We start from the raw sequence: 16777 nt of genomic DNA, 5'->3' as shown, positions 1-16777 counted from the left end.
CTCTTAATAAGCTCCTCAGAGTAGGATGGGAGTAATTCTCCCCCGTTTGACAGAGAAGGGAAATGAGGCCCAGAAAGATTTATTGGTTTGTCCCAGTCCCAGACTGACATGTGAGCAGGACTGAGACCCCACAGCCACTCCTCAGCCCCGGCTGTCTGCATCACAAGCCAGCCGTACTAGAAGAACCGTGGGAGCAAATGTTCTCTCTCGGTTTAGGATACGTTTCTTGGGATGATCAGGAAGCTTTGGCAAACCTAGGGACTCATTCAGTTTCAACAGGCATTGACTTATGGGTTTAACTCGGAATGTTTGAAGAAGGCTCTGCTCAGAGGATGGGAAGGTGGTAGGTCCCATCCGGTTGTACTTTCCTTTGTCCTTTTCAAAACAGTTGGGTGTGCACACATTGGATTAAAATAATAACGACCATCATAATCTGTGTGTGCCAGGCCTCTGCTGATGAGTTTATGCATGCATAACATCTCAGGTCACCGTCCTGAGAGCCCCGCAGGGTGACATATCATCCCCATCCCGCACACAAGGATGCTGGAGCTTCAGCAACTGAATAAAGCCAGCAGGTGATGCGGTTAGAATTCAAACCCCTTTCTGTTGCCGCGGCTTATGCTGTCAACCACGTCTGCCCAGCTGCGGAATAGGAGGAGCAGGGATTCACAGTCCCATGGGACAGACTGAGGGACAAACCCCAGTGGGTTTATGATGGGCCCAAAGTCACACAGCTAGGCAGCAGTCGAGCCGGAAGCCGGGACTTCTGGTGCTTCTTCCACAGCACCCCGGTCGTCCTAGGGGGCCCTGGCCAGAGCCCCAAGTGCCCTCCACCCTGCCCCTCCTGTTGCTCACGTGGACCGTCTTTCCTATCTGAAGCGGCACCACCCAACCCAAACCGCGAGGTGGCTGGGGACACCATCATCTTCCGGGACACCCAGATCAGCAGCAGGGCTGTGTACCAGTGCAACACGTCCAACGAGCACGGCTACCTGCTGGCCAACGCCTTCGTCAGTGTGCTGGGTGAGTGCACCCCTCCGCTCGCCCTCAGTGCAGCCTCCCTGGGTGTTCTTCTCCAGAGGTCAGCCAGGCTGGGTGGGGTAAGAGAGCGGCGGGATGGGGGAAGCATGGACACTGAAGATGAATTTTCTGGGGAGGATGAGGGACGTCGGACCCATGGATCTGGATGTGTGGACAATTAGTTCCCTGTTAGAAGTCGGTTTGGGGCCCTTTCCCCCCTCCAGATGACGGGGAGGGACCTGTCTCACCCCTTCCACTATCCAGGCCAGTTCTGCCTGCGTTCTCAGTGTCCTGGGGGTAGGAAATGGTTCTGAATCCGTTGGTGTCCCTCCCAGAGCAGGGAGAGGGCAGAGGCGACCGGGAGATGCCTTGGGGTTGTGGAGGGGGAGTTATAGAACCTGCTGGATAATCTGGGGAGGCCCTTTGCAGAAGCCGGACTAGATGTAGCATAGGCTGAGGGTAGATGGGTGACCCTCCTCCTTCCTCACCCAACCCTGAGAGGCTTCTTAAAGGAGGAGGTTTGACGGGGGAAGGGATGTTGGGGATTGGAGAGCTGCTATGCCACCGAGGCACCTAGAAGAACTGGGGGGCTGGTAGCTGGAAAAGCTGGCCGCCCCAGCCAAGACCCATTCTCCGGGACTTGCAGACGTGCCCCCTCGGATGCTGTCACCCCGGAACCAGCTCATTAGGGTGATCCTGTATAACCGGACACGGCTGGACTGCCCGTTCTTTGGGTCTCCCATCCCCACACTCCGATGGTAAGTTCTAGGAGACCAGGCGTCCCCCCTGGGGTCCTGTCTTATGGTGCCCGTTCCCATCAGGTCCACATTAGGTATTCAGTAAGACCTGGGAACCTTAAAGGGTGGAAGCCAGGAGGAAGTTGGCAGATCACTGAGGTCAGCCCCCTCGTTTATTTTTTATTTAGTTAGTTTTGGAGACAGAGAGAGAGAGAGAGTGAGAGTGGGGGAGGAGCAGAGGGAGAGAGAAAGAAAATCCCAAGCAGGCTCTGCTGATAGCACAGAGCCCGATGCAAGGCTCAAACTCGTGAACCATGAGATCATGACCTGAGCCGAAATCAAGAGTCAGACACTTGGGGCGCCTGGGTGGCTCAGTCAGTTAGGCGTCCGACTTCGGCTCAGATCATGATTTTTATGATCCGTGAGTTCAAGCCCCGCATCGGGCTCTGTGCTGACAGCTCGGAGCCTGGAGCCTGCTTCCGATTCTGTGTCTCCCTCTGTCTCTGCCCCTCTCCCACTCATGCTCTGTCTCTGTCTCTCAAAAATAAATTGACGTTAAAAAAAATAAAAGTTGGACACTTAACCAACTGAGCCACCCAGGTGCCCTCCTTTATTGTGCAGAGAAGAAAACTTGCCAGGGTCGCCCAGTGGTTGGAGGTGGACCCTGCGGGGCTCAGGCTCCAGGCTGCCCGCACAGCCTCTCGAGAGGTTGCCACCCCACTCCCTTGGGCCAGTCCTCTCAGTATGCTTCGTGTTGTGCTGCTCTGTTGTGAGGTTTAAGAACGGGCAAGGCAGCAACCTGGATGGTGGCAACTACCATGTCTATGAGAACGGCAGCCTGGAAATCAAGATGATCCGCAAAGAGGACCAAGGCATCTACACCTGCGTCGCCACCAACATCCTGGGCAAAGCTGAAAACCAGGTCCGCCTGGAGGTCAAAGGTAAAGGAGAGGGTTGGTAGGTAGAGGGCGGTGTGGGGGCAGGCGAGGAAGCCATCACCGCAAAGCGATTCCCGTGCGCTGTTCCCTTTGAAAATGCACCACACGTAATGTCTGATCCCTGATGGGACCCTCCCTGTGCGTCTGTGTGTCCTCGAGGGTTTCCAGCTGGCCTGGGTGCTGGGAACACGGAGCCATTCTCAGCCTGGTCCATGTGGAATTAAAGAGGGAAGCCCGAGACCCCACCAACACCCCACTACACCCCAGAAAGTGCATCATCTATTCCCAAGCCAGACAGAAAGGACTTGGGGATTGTTTACTACTTGGAATCACTCATTCATATAACTGAATGTGACCTTCTGCCACCTTCCGTGGTCGGTCTAACCTTGAGGTCACGCGCGTCACACGGTGAGGCCACGTGGGGTGGTGGGCAGAGGCCATGCCAGTGACGACCTCCCTCGGCTTCTCCACAGACCCCACCAGGATCTACCGAATGCCCGAGGACCAGGTCGCCAAAAGGGGCACCACGGTGCAGCTGGAGTGTCGGGTGAAGCACGACCCCTCCCTGAAGCTCACGGTCTCCTGGCTGAAGGATGACGAGCCCCTTTACATCGGAAACAGGTTTCTGCTCCTTCCCTCTCTCTCCCTGCCACGAGTCTGGGACCGTTTCCTTCCCCCTTGCTCTTGGCGACGCACTGAGGAACCCAGGGACAGGGAACCTGTGTCGTGCGTGCAGAGGGGCGTGGCAGCATTAGTGACTCCCCAACCCCGGGTCCCTCTCTCCCTCTCCCCCCAGCTCTCTGCCTCTCCCCTCCTCTTCCTTCTCCCTCTCCTCCTTTTCCCACTCCTTTCTCTCTTCCCTCCTCTCTTCCACTCTCTCCTCCCCCCTTTTCCTCCTCCCTATGCTCTCCTCCTCCCTGCAAGTCTCGGCAAGGCTGGCGGCAACGTCCTCAGACCTGCTTGCAGTACCCCTGTTCTCCAGCAGAGGGCAGGGCAAGCCCGAGTCGCCGGCCACCAGAGCGCCCGTGGGGCGTCCGAGCCCATAGGCAACTTGGACTCTTACCAGACCACCCCAGCCTCCCGCGTCCAGATTTAAGTGATGTAGGGGAAGGGGAAGCATTGATAGTGTCTAAAAGTCCCCACGGGGGTCTCTAATGTGCAGTCCATGTTGGGAATGGCTGGTCCAAGCCTTCCTCCACGGGGCTCTTTGTTGTACCCTCTAACATCCCCGGGGGTGTTTGTGCAGAGCCCTGAGGTCGCGCGTGGGGAACAGCGGTTTCCACGATCATCTCGCTCCTCCAGGGGTGTACCCTGCAGACGGGCGCAGGCATCCGTGCACTCAGTGGATACTCAGAGCTCCACCAGCCCACCCTGCTCCGTGGTGCCCCCCTCCCTCAGCAGGAGAGAGCTCAGAGGAGCCCAGGGCGCCTGGCCTGAGCCTGGTGCGAGACTGGCCTGGGCTGAAGTGAGAGCCAGAAGTAGGGGAAGAGGAGGGATACCAGCCCGCCTGTTGAGGCGTGGACCTAACTGTGTCCTAATTTGGGAGGGGAGCGCAGCACAGGAAAGACACAGACGATATGGCCACTGGGGCATTCGAGCGCAAGGAACATGGGTCAGGGCCGCTCCCGCTTCACCCACTTCCCCTTCCCCCTCCGTCAGGCACCTCAGGGCGCCAGGTGACAGTGAGGACCGTGCCTCTCTCGCAGCATTGAGAGGGGGGCCTCCTGTCGCCTGGGAGGGGCTGTGGCTGCCCAGGCCGGCCTGTGACGCTCCCCTCTCTGACTTGCCACCCCCCCCGCTCCAGGGAGAAAGCAGACAGTGCCCGGGGCTCCCCCCAGCCCCCCACTGTCTGCCCGCTCGCCCTCCTCCCGACCCCTCCCTGGTGCCCTTGCAGGATGAAGAAGGAGGACGACTCCCTGACCATCTTTGGTGTGGCTGAGCGAGACCAGGGGAGTTACACGTGCGTTGCCAGCACTGAGCTGGACCAAGACTTGGCCAAGGCCTACCTTACTGTGCTAGGTAACTGCCACCGCTCACACGCGCTCTGACCCCCGCCCCCCCGCCCCCCGCCACCCCTTCCCGAGGCCAGAGAAGCTGTGGGCCTTGGACGGCTCCCAGGGCCCTGCCTGTGGTCAGCGGGCTGGTCAGGCACGGTGGTCTCCTGCCATTTGATCTGAGGGTTAGGAAGCTGCTCCTTTCAGAACGTGCTGGGCTGGACACCGTACCTCCTGAGTGGAACCATTAACTCGCCCAAATCCTCAGCTGAAGGGTTCCTGAGCGAGAGAGGGAAGGTGGACAGGGGGTTCTTCTCGTGATCATTTTTACCGACTTCACAGCTGCCTCTCTACCGCTACGCCAGTGAAAACAGTCCATCGTTGAAGCGAGACTGAATTTTGACTTTATTCTGGGAACGCCCTCTGCCAGCCTCCCTCCCCCTCCCACCTCCGGTTTCTTGAGGGGATTTCACAGGACGCGGTGCACTTAGCAAAATGATTCCATCACGTCCTGCCCTGTGTCCGGGCCAGACTGTAAATACTAAGCCATCCTAACCCCAGAGGAAGGTAGCCTTTCCCATCCAGGGAGGCACATCCCCTGGTGTCGCCTCATCACCTCTGTCCTCTTTGTGGGTGTCCCATTGCCCCTGCTGTTGGTACACCCTGCCTCTTCTGCGGTGGTGGTACACAGCTGCCGGGACGGTGGTTCTAGGCACACGGTGGCACTGGGATGGGAAGGAGACGAGTCCCCCTGCCCCCACGCCAGCCGTGGAAGAAACAAGACGACCTCTATAAGACATGGTGGGGGGGGGGTCTCCGTGGAAGGGCAGGTGAAGCTGTGCCTTGAACACCTCAGCCCGGGGCAGCTGTTCAAGCCTCGGCCGCCTATTCCCATCCTTCTGGAACACCTGTAACCCTGGATAACCTGCTAACCTGGATAACCCGTCTTACCTTTGCAGCTGATCAGGCCACTCCAACTAACCGTTTGGCTGCCCTGCCCAAAGGTAATTCGTACTAATCACGGGACCCTCGCCAGAACCTTCTCTAGGTAGCGGGGAGGGTGGAGCCCGAGGAGGAAGGTGCTACAGGACAGGCTGTGCGGTGCGTAGGCAAGTGGGTAACGCTCCCCACTTCCCAGGGTCCCGCCCGCACCTCCCAGCCCCGCCGCAGCCCTACTCTGGGCTTCCCACGCTTTTCGCAGGTGAGGCTGCTGTTCCACCCCATCCCCTACTTGTGGCCACGCTCACCGCTTCCCGGTGGTGGCCCGTTCTGTCCCCACAGCTCTGGCCGCAGAAGCGTGTAGGCTGCTGTCGGGAAGGCTCACCCGCTTCAAGTTCTCTGTAGGCCCATCTCGTTCGCGGCCTCTCCACATCGGCTGCTATGTACCTATTCACACTCTGCATTTACACGTGTGCACACAAACACGAACGTGGGCTCGGGTGACTCACCTTCCGGATCCTCCCAGCAACCAGCCAGAATCTAGAAATAACTGGGTCGAGGAGCCAGGGTGGGGAAACGGCATGCGTACCACACCGGTCCGGGGTGAGGTAGCTTTACCCCCGGGCCAGGATGGCCCTCACACCCACTGAGGAAATCCGGTGAGACTGGAGCCCCCAAAGGTGCCTCCCCCACCCCTGTTTGGATGTTTGCGGGACGTTTCTGTCCTGCTGTCCACCACTGAAACTTCTAGGCTAAGTCCCTGTCTCCTCCCTGGCCCGGTCCTCTGCCTTTGTCCCTCCCCTGCGCCTAACCGGTCTGCCTCACTCAGCACTCCAGACACCCTCCCAGACCCCTGCCCCCTCAAAGCCTTGGCAGAGTAGAAGGTAATTATCCAGAGAAAAGGAGACAAAACCCCACACTTCCTCGCCAGCTTTCCCAAGGGTCACAAGCATGGGTCTCGTGAAAAGGGCAGCATTTGCCAAACACTTGCACCTAAGAGTATCCACAGAAATGGGATAGGTCGGTCCCAGTTCTCTCTGTACCCTACATCCTTTGATGCTTTTGGGGTGGGGGTGGAATTTGGAGTCTCCTCTTTGTTCTACCTCGGCCCCCTGAGGGAATGGGGCAGGCCAGGGTCGATTCCTGCTGGCGGTGACCACAGCCCATCAGGGACCTGTCATAGGACAGTGTCCAGGGCTGGGGCCAGCACAAGGACGGGACGCCTCTAACTGGGGAGTCCTGCGTGCTGTGTTCTTCCTCTACTGCCAGGACGGCCGGACCGACCCCGGGACCTGGAGCTCACCGACCTGGCCGAGAGGAGCGTGAGGCTGACGTGGATCCCGGGGGACGATAACAACAGCCCCATCACAGGTCAGCCAGGGGCCCCGCGCTCTGATCCAGAAGCGAGGGAGGGATGGCAGCCTGGTCTCTGGTAGCAGCCGGAGGCTTTGACCGGGTCTCTGGTCCTGCTTCTGTTCCACTTGACACGTGCCCTGGGCTGTTCCCAGAGCACACGGAGGCCTCGGTTCCCCTTTCGGTGTCTTGGGAGGAACCTGTGCGTGCCTTTGCCCACCCAAGGGAGATGATAGAGACTAGCGGAAACCACGAGGGAGTACTTGGCAGAAGAACTCTGCTAGCTCAGCTCCCAAACAGCGCCGTCTTCCTTGCCCCCTCAGACTACGTCGTCCAGTTCGAAGAGGACCAGTTCCAGCCGGGGGTCTGGCATGACCATTCCAAGTTCCCGGGCAGCGTCAACTCCGCCGTCCTCCAGCTGTCCCCATACGTCAACTACCAGTTCCGGGTCATTGCCATCAACGAGGTGGGCAGCAGCCACCCCAGCCTCCCCTCCGAGCGCTACCGAACCAGCGGGGCGCGTGAGTACCCGAGGGCGGACGGACCGGGTGCTGAAACCAGGTGCCCTGAGGTCAAACGGAGTTCCCCCAGTTTCTGGCCGCAGGAACGAACGTGGGCGGGTTATATGACGTTTCCGAGGTTCGACCTCTTCATCGGGGGAATAGCGGCACCTCCTCCCTCACGGGGCTTTCGTTTGAAAATGCGGTTTGGGTACTTCCCATGATGCCTGGCATCTAGTGAGCACACAGCAAATGTTGGCTGTGATGTCTTATTATTACTAACATCCTTAATAATTCTTGGTGATCTGCCTTAAAGGGAAGTGCAAGGGCAGAGATTTGCAGTAGAAATACATAATCCGGTGTTATGTCAGATTTCTTTTCCTATCCCACTTGGGGTCGTGTTTAGATTTCTGAAAACACACCAGCTCATTGAGCATGGGGCTGCTCCCCCAAAATGTTAAATGCCGGGGATAAACCAGTCTGGTATTAAACTTAGTAGATAATCCACGAAGGGGATAATCCACATTGAGTTAGCTGTCTGGACCATCCAAAGTATGGAAAGCCTTATGATAAATGTCGTCTGGCGAGGGATTAAAATTCAAAAGAAATTAATGCTGCTTGTAGGGGCAGGGGGTTAAGTCTTAGCTAGGAAGGCACGTCATACACATGAGAAAACAGCGGAGCGAGTTCAGTTACCTGTGGGCTAGAGCGTGGAGAGATGCTGAGAAAAGACAGAACACAGAAGGGACGGGTCGGGTGGGAGGGAGAGAGTTTGGTGGCTCACTGTGCTCTGGTGAAGCGAATTGGACTTGAACTTTGCATCCATTTGGGTTCCAGCCCCTGAGTCCAATCCCGCCGACGTGAAGGGAGAAGGGACCAGAAAGAACAACATGGAGATCACGTGGACGGTAAGGGTCCCTCCCAGTCCCCCGTCTTGATGGGCCTGCTCTCTTGGCCTTGAGCACCTGGAAGCCCTTGCTCTCGACACCCCTGCGAACCCAAGGCCACTCTCTGCACCGGACATCCAGAAAGCAAACAGGAGCATGTCTAAAAGCAAGATTTAAGACAGGAGGAAGGAGCAGGGGTGACCAAGGAACATAGACAGCTCGTCTGGCAAAATCAGAGAGAGTACCAGCAGACATAAAATGGACTACTCTCTAGAAGAAGGAGGGGTTTAGGTTGGATTCTAGAAAAGATTTAGCCTAAACGTGTATACCTAGCTTTGGCCTGTTCTGGGGCCCTCCCACTGGAGCTGGTTGGGGGTAGAAGGAAGACCAGTATCCGAGGTTCTTTCAGTGCAGGCTTCCTTTTGGTCCAGGAATGAACTAGATGAAATAAAAGCTTCCCTCCAGGCCAGGGTTGAAAAAAATCCCATCTTCATTTTGGCTCACCGACTATATTTTCCCAACCAAAATTGGGATACGTGGTCTCCAAATGACTTTTGCACTTCCAAGTCTGCGAGGTGCACGTTCAGCCATTGAAATATTAACATTTCTGTGCTGCCACCATGAGTAACAGAAGCAGGGAGATACAGCGTTGGGGATGACGGCCGTCCCCATCGTTCTGAGGGCTCGGCCTCACAGCAGCCCTGGCAGCTGGGCTGAGCCCAGATTCAAGACACTGGGCTCATCTTCAGGACCTTGCAAGGACTGGCTCTTGGTCTACAGCTCTGTAGTGTGGGCTCCCAGGGGACCGATTCCTGGACCATGCCCTCAGGGAACAGAGAAGAGTGTCGCACCCACCGTTAGCTGCCGGGAACGACAGGATGGTCACACATGGATTTGGTAGAACCCAAGTCAGTTCTGGAATTTTGAGTCCAGTGGCAGCAGGCATGCTGTGGCTAAACCACAACTCATCCCTCTCCGACTTTAGAGAGTATCATGTTGTTTCCTTGTTTTGTTCTTACTGATCCGTCACAGGAGAGTCCTGTTGAAACTACAACTTTGGCTCCCTGTGCACTTGGAGATGCGGGTGGCTCTGGGAGTCAGAGTGACTAGGTCTTGGGCGAAGCCTGTCACAGAAAATCTACATGCAGCTGAATTCATAGGACTCTGGCTGTTGGGGACTCAGTGTGGGGGTGGCACACCCTCCCAGGGCTGCGAGGGAGCCAGTGCTGTGCAGATGGGGGCAGAGTGCCCGGCACAGAAGGAGGGCGCAGGCTGTGGGCGGGTCTGGGCTCCACCCTTGCCTTCAATTTCTCCCCGCTCAGCCCATGAATGCCACCTCTGCCTTTGGCCCCAATCTGCGCTACATCATCAAGTGGCGGCGGAGAGAAACCCGAGAGACGTGGAACAACGTCACGGTGTGGGGCTCCCGCTACGTGGTGGGGCAGACGCCTGTCTACGTACCCTATGAGATCCGGGTCCAGGCTGAAAATGACTTTGGGAAGGGCCCTGAGCCAGACACTGTCATCGGCTACTCCGGGGAAGATTGTGAGTACCCTCCCTCATCCGCTAGCAAGGACCCTCCCAGCCTGGCTGCGCAAGGCCAGCCTCACAGACCAGGAACCTCAGGGCGGGTCATGGGGCCTTCCGAGAACATCCTGGGAGGACAGTCGGTTCCCCGGAAAGAGAAATCCCCTATGGTGAACTCGGGCAACAGGCCCCTTGTAAATGTCAGGAGCAGAAATGTCATCACACAAATGCTAGTTAGAATTCTTGAACATCATCACGTGGTCCAATGCTCCCATTTTATGGATGTGAACCCTGAGGCCTTGCGAGGGAACAACCTTGCCATTATTACACGATAGCAGATGTCAAGCTGGAAAATAGAAGCCGGGCCTTCGAATCTACCTTACTGCCAAGCCTTGCTAGTGCCAGGACTTCGGGACTCTCCCTCCCAAAGAGCCATAATTAGACTCCTCTGCAGGAAGCAGGGCCCCAGGCCAGACTCCTTCTTGGCTCCCCAGGGGAGACCTCAAGAAATGCAGACGGTCTCCAGAGGCTTAGTCTGGAATGATCCAGACCAGCCACCTGCTGGCATCCCCAGTGTGGCTTACAAAGAGAAGTTCTTTGGAGGCTAGCCTCAGTGAACCAACAAGTTTCTGGGCATGTACATGGAAGTATATGCCTGGCTTTTAAGACAGCAGTGGCCTCCTTGTCCACAGCACGTCAATTCAGTAGGCTGCTGAGCAAAGCAGGGGGGTTGGTGGCGCCCCTCCCAGTCAGGGCGATCCATGCCCTCGTGGGTCTGCGTCTGATCCCAGAAAAGATCACGTAGGTGGACGGGGTGACCAGAAGGAAGGGAAGAGGAGAGTCTTGGGGAGTTGCAAGGGCCAATACTGGGGTCAAGAGTCGAGCCAGTGTTGTGTGTCGCAGTCAGATGGAAAGAAGTGAGGGTTGGGCCCCGGGCCCCACTTTCCTGGACCCACTTGGGAATAAGTGGAGGGTATCAGCAGGCTCTCTGTCCATCCTGCTCCTCGTCTTTGTGGTGGCAGACACTTCCAGACAGGACACTGGCAGGAACTACTGGCTGGTGAGTATGGACTAAGCAGGGTCTAGTCGTGAACTTCATGGACCTGCCCACAGTTTCCATTGCACCTGCCCACCCCTGAGGGCTGTGCTCTGCTGGAGGAGGTGCGGGGGGGGGGGGGGGGGCGGGGGCAGAACAGCTTTGGCAGCACAGTGCAGAAAATGGAGGCAAGAATCAGTCATGAGGGAGGGGTGGGTCGTCTTCTTCAGGTACTCAAGGGTCAGAATCCCGTCCTGAACTAGGTTAGGGCATCTTCGTCTATGGGTGATGTCTCCTGCAGGGTCCTGGTAGGAAACAAATGTCACTCAAAGGGGACTGTCTCTAATGTGAGGACAGGGTTCAGGAACCACGCTGCCCGCTGGGCTAGCAACAGTGGAACCCCAGTATAACACTCTGAGCCTTGAAGGGTCAGGGGACAGGTGAGTCCCCACAACCAGGACTGCCCTTGGATAGAAAAGTACACCACCGTCAACCTGAGCCCCGCAGAGAGGCAGGCAGGGGACTAGGTACCCACCCTCCCTCTCCTCCTGCCCTGGGGTCTCCTATTGAGCTCTCCTATTGAACAAACCCTTCCAGAAGCCTGGGAACAAGGGGACCAGCTGACACGGTCCGGAGAGGGTAGCCTGCTGGGACACAGAGCAGGGTGGGGAAGGGTAGCACATGGGATGAAGGGGCAAATGGGGGCTCCCAGCATCTGAGAGTAGCAAATAATTGCCTTCTAAACATGTAAGTAGATCCCTCCCACCAGGATGGCCACCCTTTTGCCCTGGCCTTTCCCCCACTCCCGCAAGTGCAGCCTCATGGAGCAGTCATAGCCCCTGCCCTCATGGAGTACCCAGTCTAGAGTGGGGTGGAGGCACAGGCCGGCAGAGAACAAGTCCGAGGGGACCCTAGAGTCCAGGGGGCAGCCCCGCTTGTATAACCAGTTCTCTGTCCCAACACATTGCAGATCCCAGGGCTGCGCCCACTGACGTTAAAATCCGAGTCCTGAACAGCACAGCCATCAGCCTTCAGTGGAACCGCGTCTATCCCGACACGGTGCAGGGCCAACTCAGAGAGTACCGAGTGAGGAAACCCGCTCTCAGCCCCGCCTAACCACCCAGCTTGCTAACCAGGGCAAGGGGGTAGCAGACGCGGGCCATGAGATCCTTGGAAGGGGTCCTAGGGATAGTTTTTAGATCCAGAGTTGATTCACGAAGATGATGTCTAGTGTTAGCGGTTCAAAAATACACCCAGGAAAAAATTACCAGGTGTGGCCTGCAAGAAATGTGCTGACGGTTCTGCTCGGCAGAAAATCACGGGAAGGGTGGTGGGTCGGGGTTGGCCCTGCGTAGCACGTTACGCTTCTCGTACATGTGTGAGCAGGCACACATGTATCTTAGGAGCAGTGTTGAGGCACCCCTAAGCTACACTCCTCCCCTCTCCGAATGGCCCCCGCTGGGCTGCTTGCCTCACCCAGCCTGCTTTCATGAAACCCCAGCTAACAGGGAGAGCCACCAAAGACCTTCCCTGTTGCCTCAGCCAACTCGGGATTATGGATTATGAAGGCCCTCGGCTTCTCCTGGTCTCCCTGCCTGTGGGCAATTTCTGCTCACTGGTCTCTCCTCTTAGGGTAGGCCGAGGTATGGAAATGGGAGAGAAGACCCAGGCTCTGCCAGGCTCTCCCTTACTTTATTTAAAAGTTGCCTGGGAAGTGAAGGAGGCTGTAGGCATGGGACAGTTCACGTTCTGTGACTTAGAGGTCATTGAGAGTTGGCTGCTGGACAACTGGGGGCAGAATGGAGGGAATCAGTCTCTTCTGCGGACATGAATTTGGTAGGTAGGGGAAGGAGGCAAGAGGATATATACACTTCAATGAGCTCTTCCCCAGCATTTGACTTGCACTCTTTACCTACTTGCCTGGAAGCTTTCTTGGCTAAGCTCCCATTGGGCCCCCTTCTTAAGTGTGGATTTCCTCCTTCCTTTGCCATTGGAGGCCCAAGTGACGCTGGTGTGGCAGCCTGACCTGGGCCTTCTTACCTACTGCTAACTGTTCCTTGTGTCCCAAACTCTCTCGACTCTACTTATAACACTTACCACCTTCTGAAGGCCATCCCGTCCAAGCTCTTAACAGCCTGGCGTCCCCTGACTTGGACACGTGTCTATCCCATTCTAAAGGTCTTCAAACAATATTAAAAGAAAATGTTTGGCTTCAAAGGATTAAATCAGCTCTCGTATTCAGACTTCTGGGGGTAACCTGTTACTTTTCAACTTCTGCTTCCTGCCGATCTAAACCATACTAATCCAACTCAAGGTGATGTGGTCTTTGAGCACAGAAGAGAGCTTTCCATGCCGGGACCCTGGGCTCATATTTGTGGTTCCGGCATGGACTCCCTGAGCAACTTGTTCCCAGCTTGGAAATAAGTCTCATGATGGACCATCGCCATCAGTAACTTTGGCCAACCTGCTTAACCCAGAGAGGCGATGTGGCTCAGAAAACGATTGAGCCCGAAACACCCATTTCTTGTTTCGCATCAACTCTTACTCGCTGGTGGCTGATGAACAGGGCTTCTAAGGCCGCTCCCCCAGCCCTAGGGGGACTGATGAGGGCATTCGGGATTCGGAGCCCGTGGCAAGCAAAGGGAAGACCGGTCACTACCATCGGCACTAACAACTAACCCGCTCCACCTGACCGTCCCCTCACCGGCCTGCCTCTGTCCCGAAGGCCTACTACTGGAGGGAGAGCAGCTTGTTGAAGAACCTGTGGGTGTCTCAGAAGAGGCAGCAAGCCAGCTTCCCCGGTGACCGCCCCCGTGGCGTGGTGTCCCGCCTCTTCCCCTACAGTAACTACAAGCTGGAGATGGTTGTGGTCAATGGGAGAGGCGATGGGCCTCGCAGTGAAACCAAGGAATTCACCACCCCGGAAGGAGGTAGGTGTGACCCACAGCTCTTCGGGGTGGGGCAGGACCAGGGTAGCACGTCCAGGCGGGCCTGGAGCAGCCCCCAAGTGACTTGGCCGGACATTACAAGGCGACCTCTGCACGACCCCGAGAAGCTGATGTCCCGCGAGCCGAGCGGCTCTTGCCATTCCCACAGCACGCCAGCACCTCCAGGGTGGCCTGCCCTGACAGGACATTGTGTCTCAAGAGAAGAGCTGTGCCGTCTGCTGACCGCATTCCAGACAGGCTGGTAGACTGACCCCCGCAAAGGTGCTGGGGGAGCCTGGGCTACCCCCACCTCCAGAGGCCGAAGCACGGTCACCCTGACCGCCGGAAGCACCCAGGACCTTCAGAGCTCTCTCGGCACTGTAAATCCAGAAGTTTCCATCGGGATAGCTGGTCTGTGTGCACAGTGGCCCCGCAGGGGGCGCCCTGATGCTGGTTCACGGTCCGCCTGCTCCTGGGAGGCAGATGCCTGCGAAGCTTATCGGCTGGGCATTTGCTTTGCCCTCTTCCATTTCTCCCCCTCCCTTTTAACTGCTTTCCCCCCATTTTTCTTCTCTTCCTCCTTCTTCGTTCTTCTCTCTTGTTTTCTTTATTCCTATCTGTCCCAGCCCCTCATTTTCTCTTCATCTTCGGCCTCTCCGCGTCCCTCCCGCTCCTGGTGCCCTGTCCGTGGATCCCATCTTGGGTTTCTTTCTCCTCACCCGTGCACCCCGCATTGCCGGCTCGGAGCCTGCCTGCTGCTGGCACCCAGCGGTGAGCATCCTTGTCTGAAGCCTAGGAACCACAGCCTCTGTGCCAAACAGCTGTGGTTGGTCCCCTGCCAGCTGGAAGGTATCTTTGCAGGAGCAGAGCCTGACGTGTGCCGGATCCACAGTAGTTGCTAAAGGAAAACTCGACTGACTTCTTCCCCGTTTAAACCGAGTCTGAGCCATGCTTGTCCTAAACTGGGGGAAGCAGCATCCTGGATGGGGCGGTGGGCTTTGGCCCCCTTGTGGTTCTGATGGGTTCCGGCGTGACAGTTATCCTGCCTGGGGGTTACCCAGAGGTCAACACCTTCATGCTTGTGCTTTGTTTTTGTGTGCTTCCTCATCCTGCCTCCCTCCTCCCCCTCATCTCCCCTGCCCTCTCCTCCTTCCCCAAGTACCCAGTGCCCCCAGGCGTTTCCGAGTCCGGCAGCCCAACCTGGAGACAATCAACCTGGAATGGGATCATCCAGAACACCCCAATGGGATCCTGATCGGATATACTCTCAAATACGTGGCCTGTACGTTCCGCCCTTTTTTTCTCTTAATCTGGGAATCGGAAACCCCATTCTCACCAACTCACGAAGGAATCGAGGCAGGAAGCCTATGGGTGCAAAGGGCACTGCAGAGGGATAGAGGCACCTGGGAGAAGTTCCCCATGGGATTAGGAGAGGCAGGCGAGACCGAGGGAGCTCCTGGTCTAATGAGGGGTGCAAGTCGGCCCCTCAGGGATCTTAGGGTCTCCAACACCCAGCAGTAAGTCTAGGAGAGGCAGTTTTGACCTCCTCCGATGGGGCAGACTACATGCAAGGGAATCCACATGACCCTTGGGGACACCAAACAAGGTGTCATTTATGTTAAGGCAGCTGTATATAGAGCGACTCCGTCAAGAGCCTGAGTAGGGAAGACCTGACCTTAAGAGCTCAGTGTCACCATGCAAGGACAGGGGTGTCATCACATTTGAAAAGCTGTAAGCCTTCTAAAGTAGGTGATGTTGTACCGCATTGGGAAGCTCAGAGGGCCAGGTGTGGTGCGGTTGACGATTTTAATAGCCAACTGTGTGCTTCTGTGCGGTTCTGAATCGATCTCTGGACCTGACCGTCCCCCTTTGAGGTATAGTGAATAGGCCTTTTACAAAGGAGGCATTAATGATCAAAAGCTCTAGTTGGTTGTGCCCTAGTTCTGTTTGAAAGGAAGAAAGGAACTCAAGTTTTGTCCTTGTTGAAAAGGCCTGGGGATTATAAACTAAATCTTTCAGCATCAGCCACATAACTTTGCAGTGAGCTGGAGATAATGAGATCAGTGAAAAAGCATTAACCCTGGTGTGTCATCGGAGGGAGAGACGGAGGGGTCTCGCCCACCGCTCTGCCCTTAAACCCAAATCCCCTACCCCCCGGGTCATTAAGGTTTCGGGGCAGGTCCCACATGTGCCCTCTCCAGCAGAGTCGGGAAGGCTTTCTCCTCCCAGCTGCAGACTGTACAACCCACCACGGTCAATGTTGCTGAAGTTCAATTGCACTTACCTATCTCTCCCCAGTTAATGGAACCAAATTAGGAAAGCAGATAGTGGAAAACTTCTCTCCCAATCAGACCAAGTTCACGATGCAAAGAGCAGACCCCGTGTCGCGCTACCGCTTTACCCTCAGTGCCAGGACGCAGGTGGGCTCTGGGGAAGCAGCCACAGAGGAGTCACCAGCACCCCCGAACGAAGGTAGGTGCATTACGGCGGCCTTGGGGATGAAAGGTACCAGCTAATTCAGATGCCTAGAGAAACACCCTGACCTGACAGCCTCCTGGGATGGAAAGAAAACAGGGCAGCGGGTCCTCCAGCCCCCAGTAGGATACAAGAGAGCCCGTCTCATATACTGAGAGGTAGGTGCTGGCGAGGTATCTGGAAAACTCACATCTTCTTAGATGGTTGCAGTCAGACCTGATCCCAACTCTGTCGTGATTTTCTCAGCTACTTAACATCTATCACCTTGCCTTCTCTGGGGGAATAAGGAAGAGGGCCTGCTTGCAGCCTGAGCCGAGTGAGTTGTCAGGTCCTTGGGGGGGGGGGGGGGGGGGGCGTTGGGAGACAGCCACTGGCCAAGCCAGCTTCTTGAGGCACAAATGCTCTCAGCTCCTGGCACCTGGTGTCTTCCAGCAGCAGAGTGCG

The 16777-nt window shown here is 56.6% G+C and overlaps 1 protein-coding gene across 19 annotated transcripts in view; it reads left to right on the top strand.

Annotated features, from left to right (window-relative positions):
* NFASC (neurofascin) overlaps positions 1-16777 on the top strand; it is a 178277-nt gene that overhangs the window by 135196 nt on the left and 26304 nt on the right. For 12 of the 19 annotated variants that reach the window (XM_019432978.2, XM_019432959.2, XM_019433002.2 and 9 more), the window contains 14 exons: positions 880-1023; positions 1667-1778; positions 2532-2698; positions 3169-3316; positions 4590-4714; positions 5649-5693; positions 6898-6999; positions 7305-7502; positions 8319-8389; positions 9691-9913; positions 11902-12017; positions 13657-13861; positions 15018-15140; positions 16157-16330. In XM_019432978.2, coding sequence (XP_019288523.2) covers positions 880-1023; positions 1667-1778; positions 2532-2698; positions 3169-3316; positions 4590-4714; positions 5649-5693; positions 6898-6999; positions 7305-7502; positions 8319-8389; positions 9691-9913; positions 11902-12017; positions 13657-13861; positions 15018-15140; positions 16157-16330 — 1953 coding nt within the window. The remainder of the gene's footprint in view (positions 1-879; positions 1024-1666; positions 1779-2531; positions 2699-3168; positions 3317-4589; positions 4715-5648; positions 5694-6897; positions 7000-7304; positions 7503-8318; positions 8390-9690; positions 9914-11901; positions 12018-13656; positions 13862-15017; positions 15141-16156; positions 16331-16777) is intronic. The other 7 variants (XM_019432988.2, XM_019433089.2, XM_019433083.2 and 4 more) reach the window with 3 other exon arrangements.

This window comes from Panthera pardus, unplaced genomic scaffold, assembly GCF_024362965.1.
Source record: "Panthera pardus isolate Hobbes unplaced genomic scaffold, ASM2436296v1 HiC_scaffold_21, whole genome shotgun sequence".
In the NCBI taxonomy this organism is placed as follows: Eukaryota; Metazoa; Chordata; class Mammalia; order Carnivora; family Felidae; genus Panthera; species Panthera pardus.
This window is presented reverse-complemented; position numbering and strand designations above follow the sequence as displayed.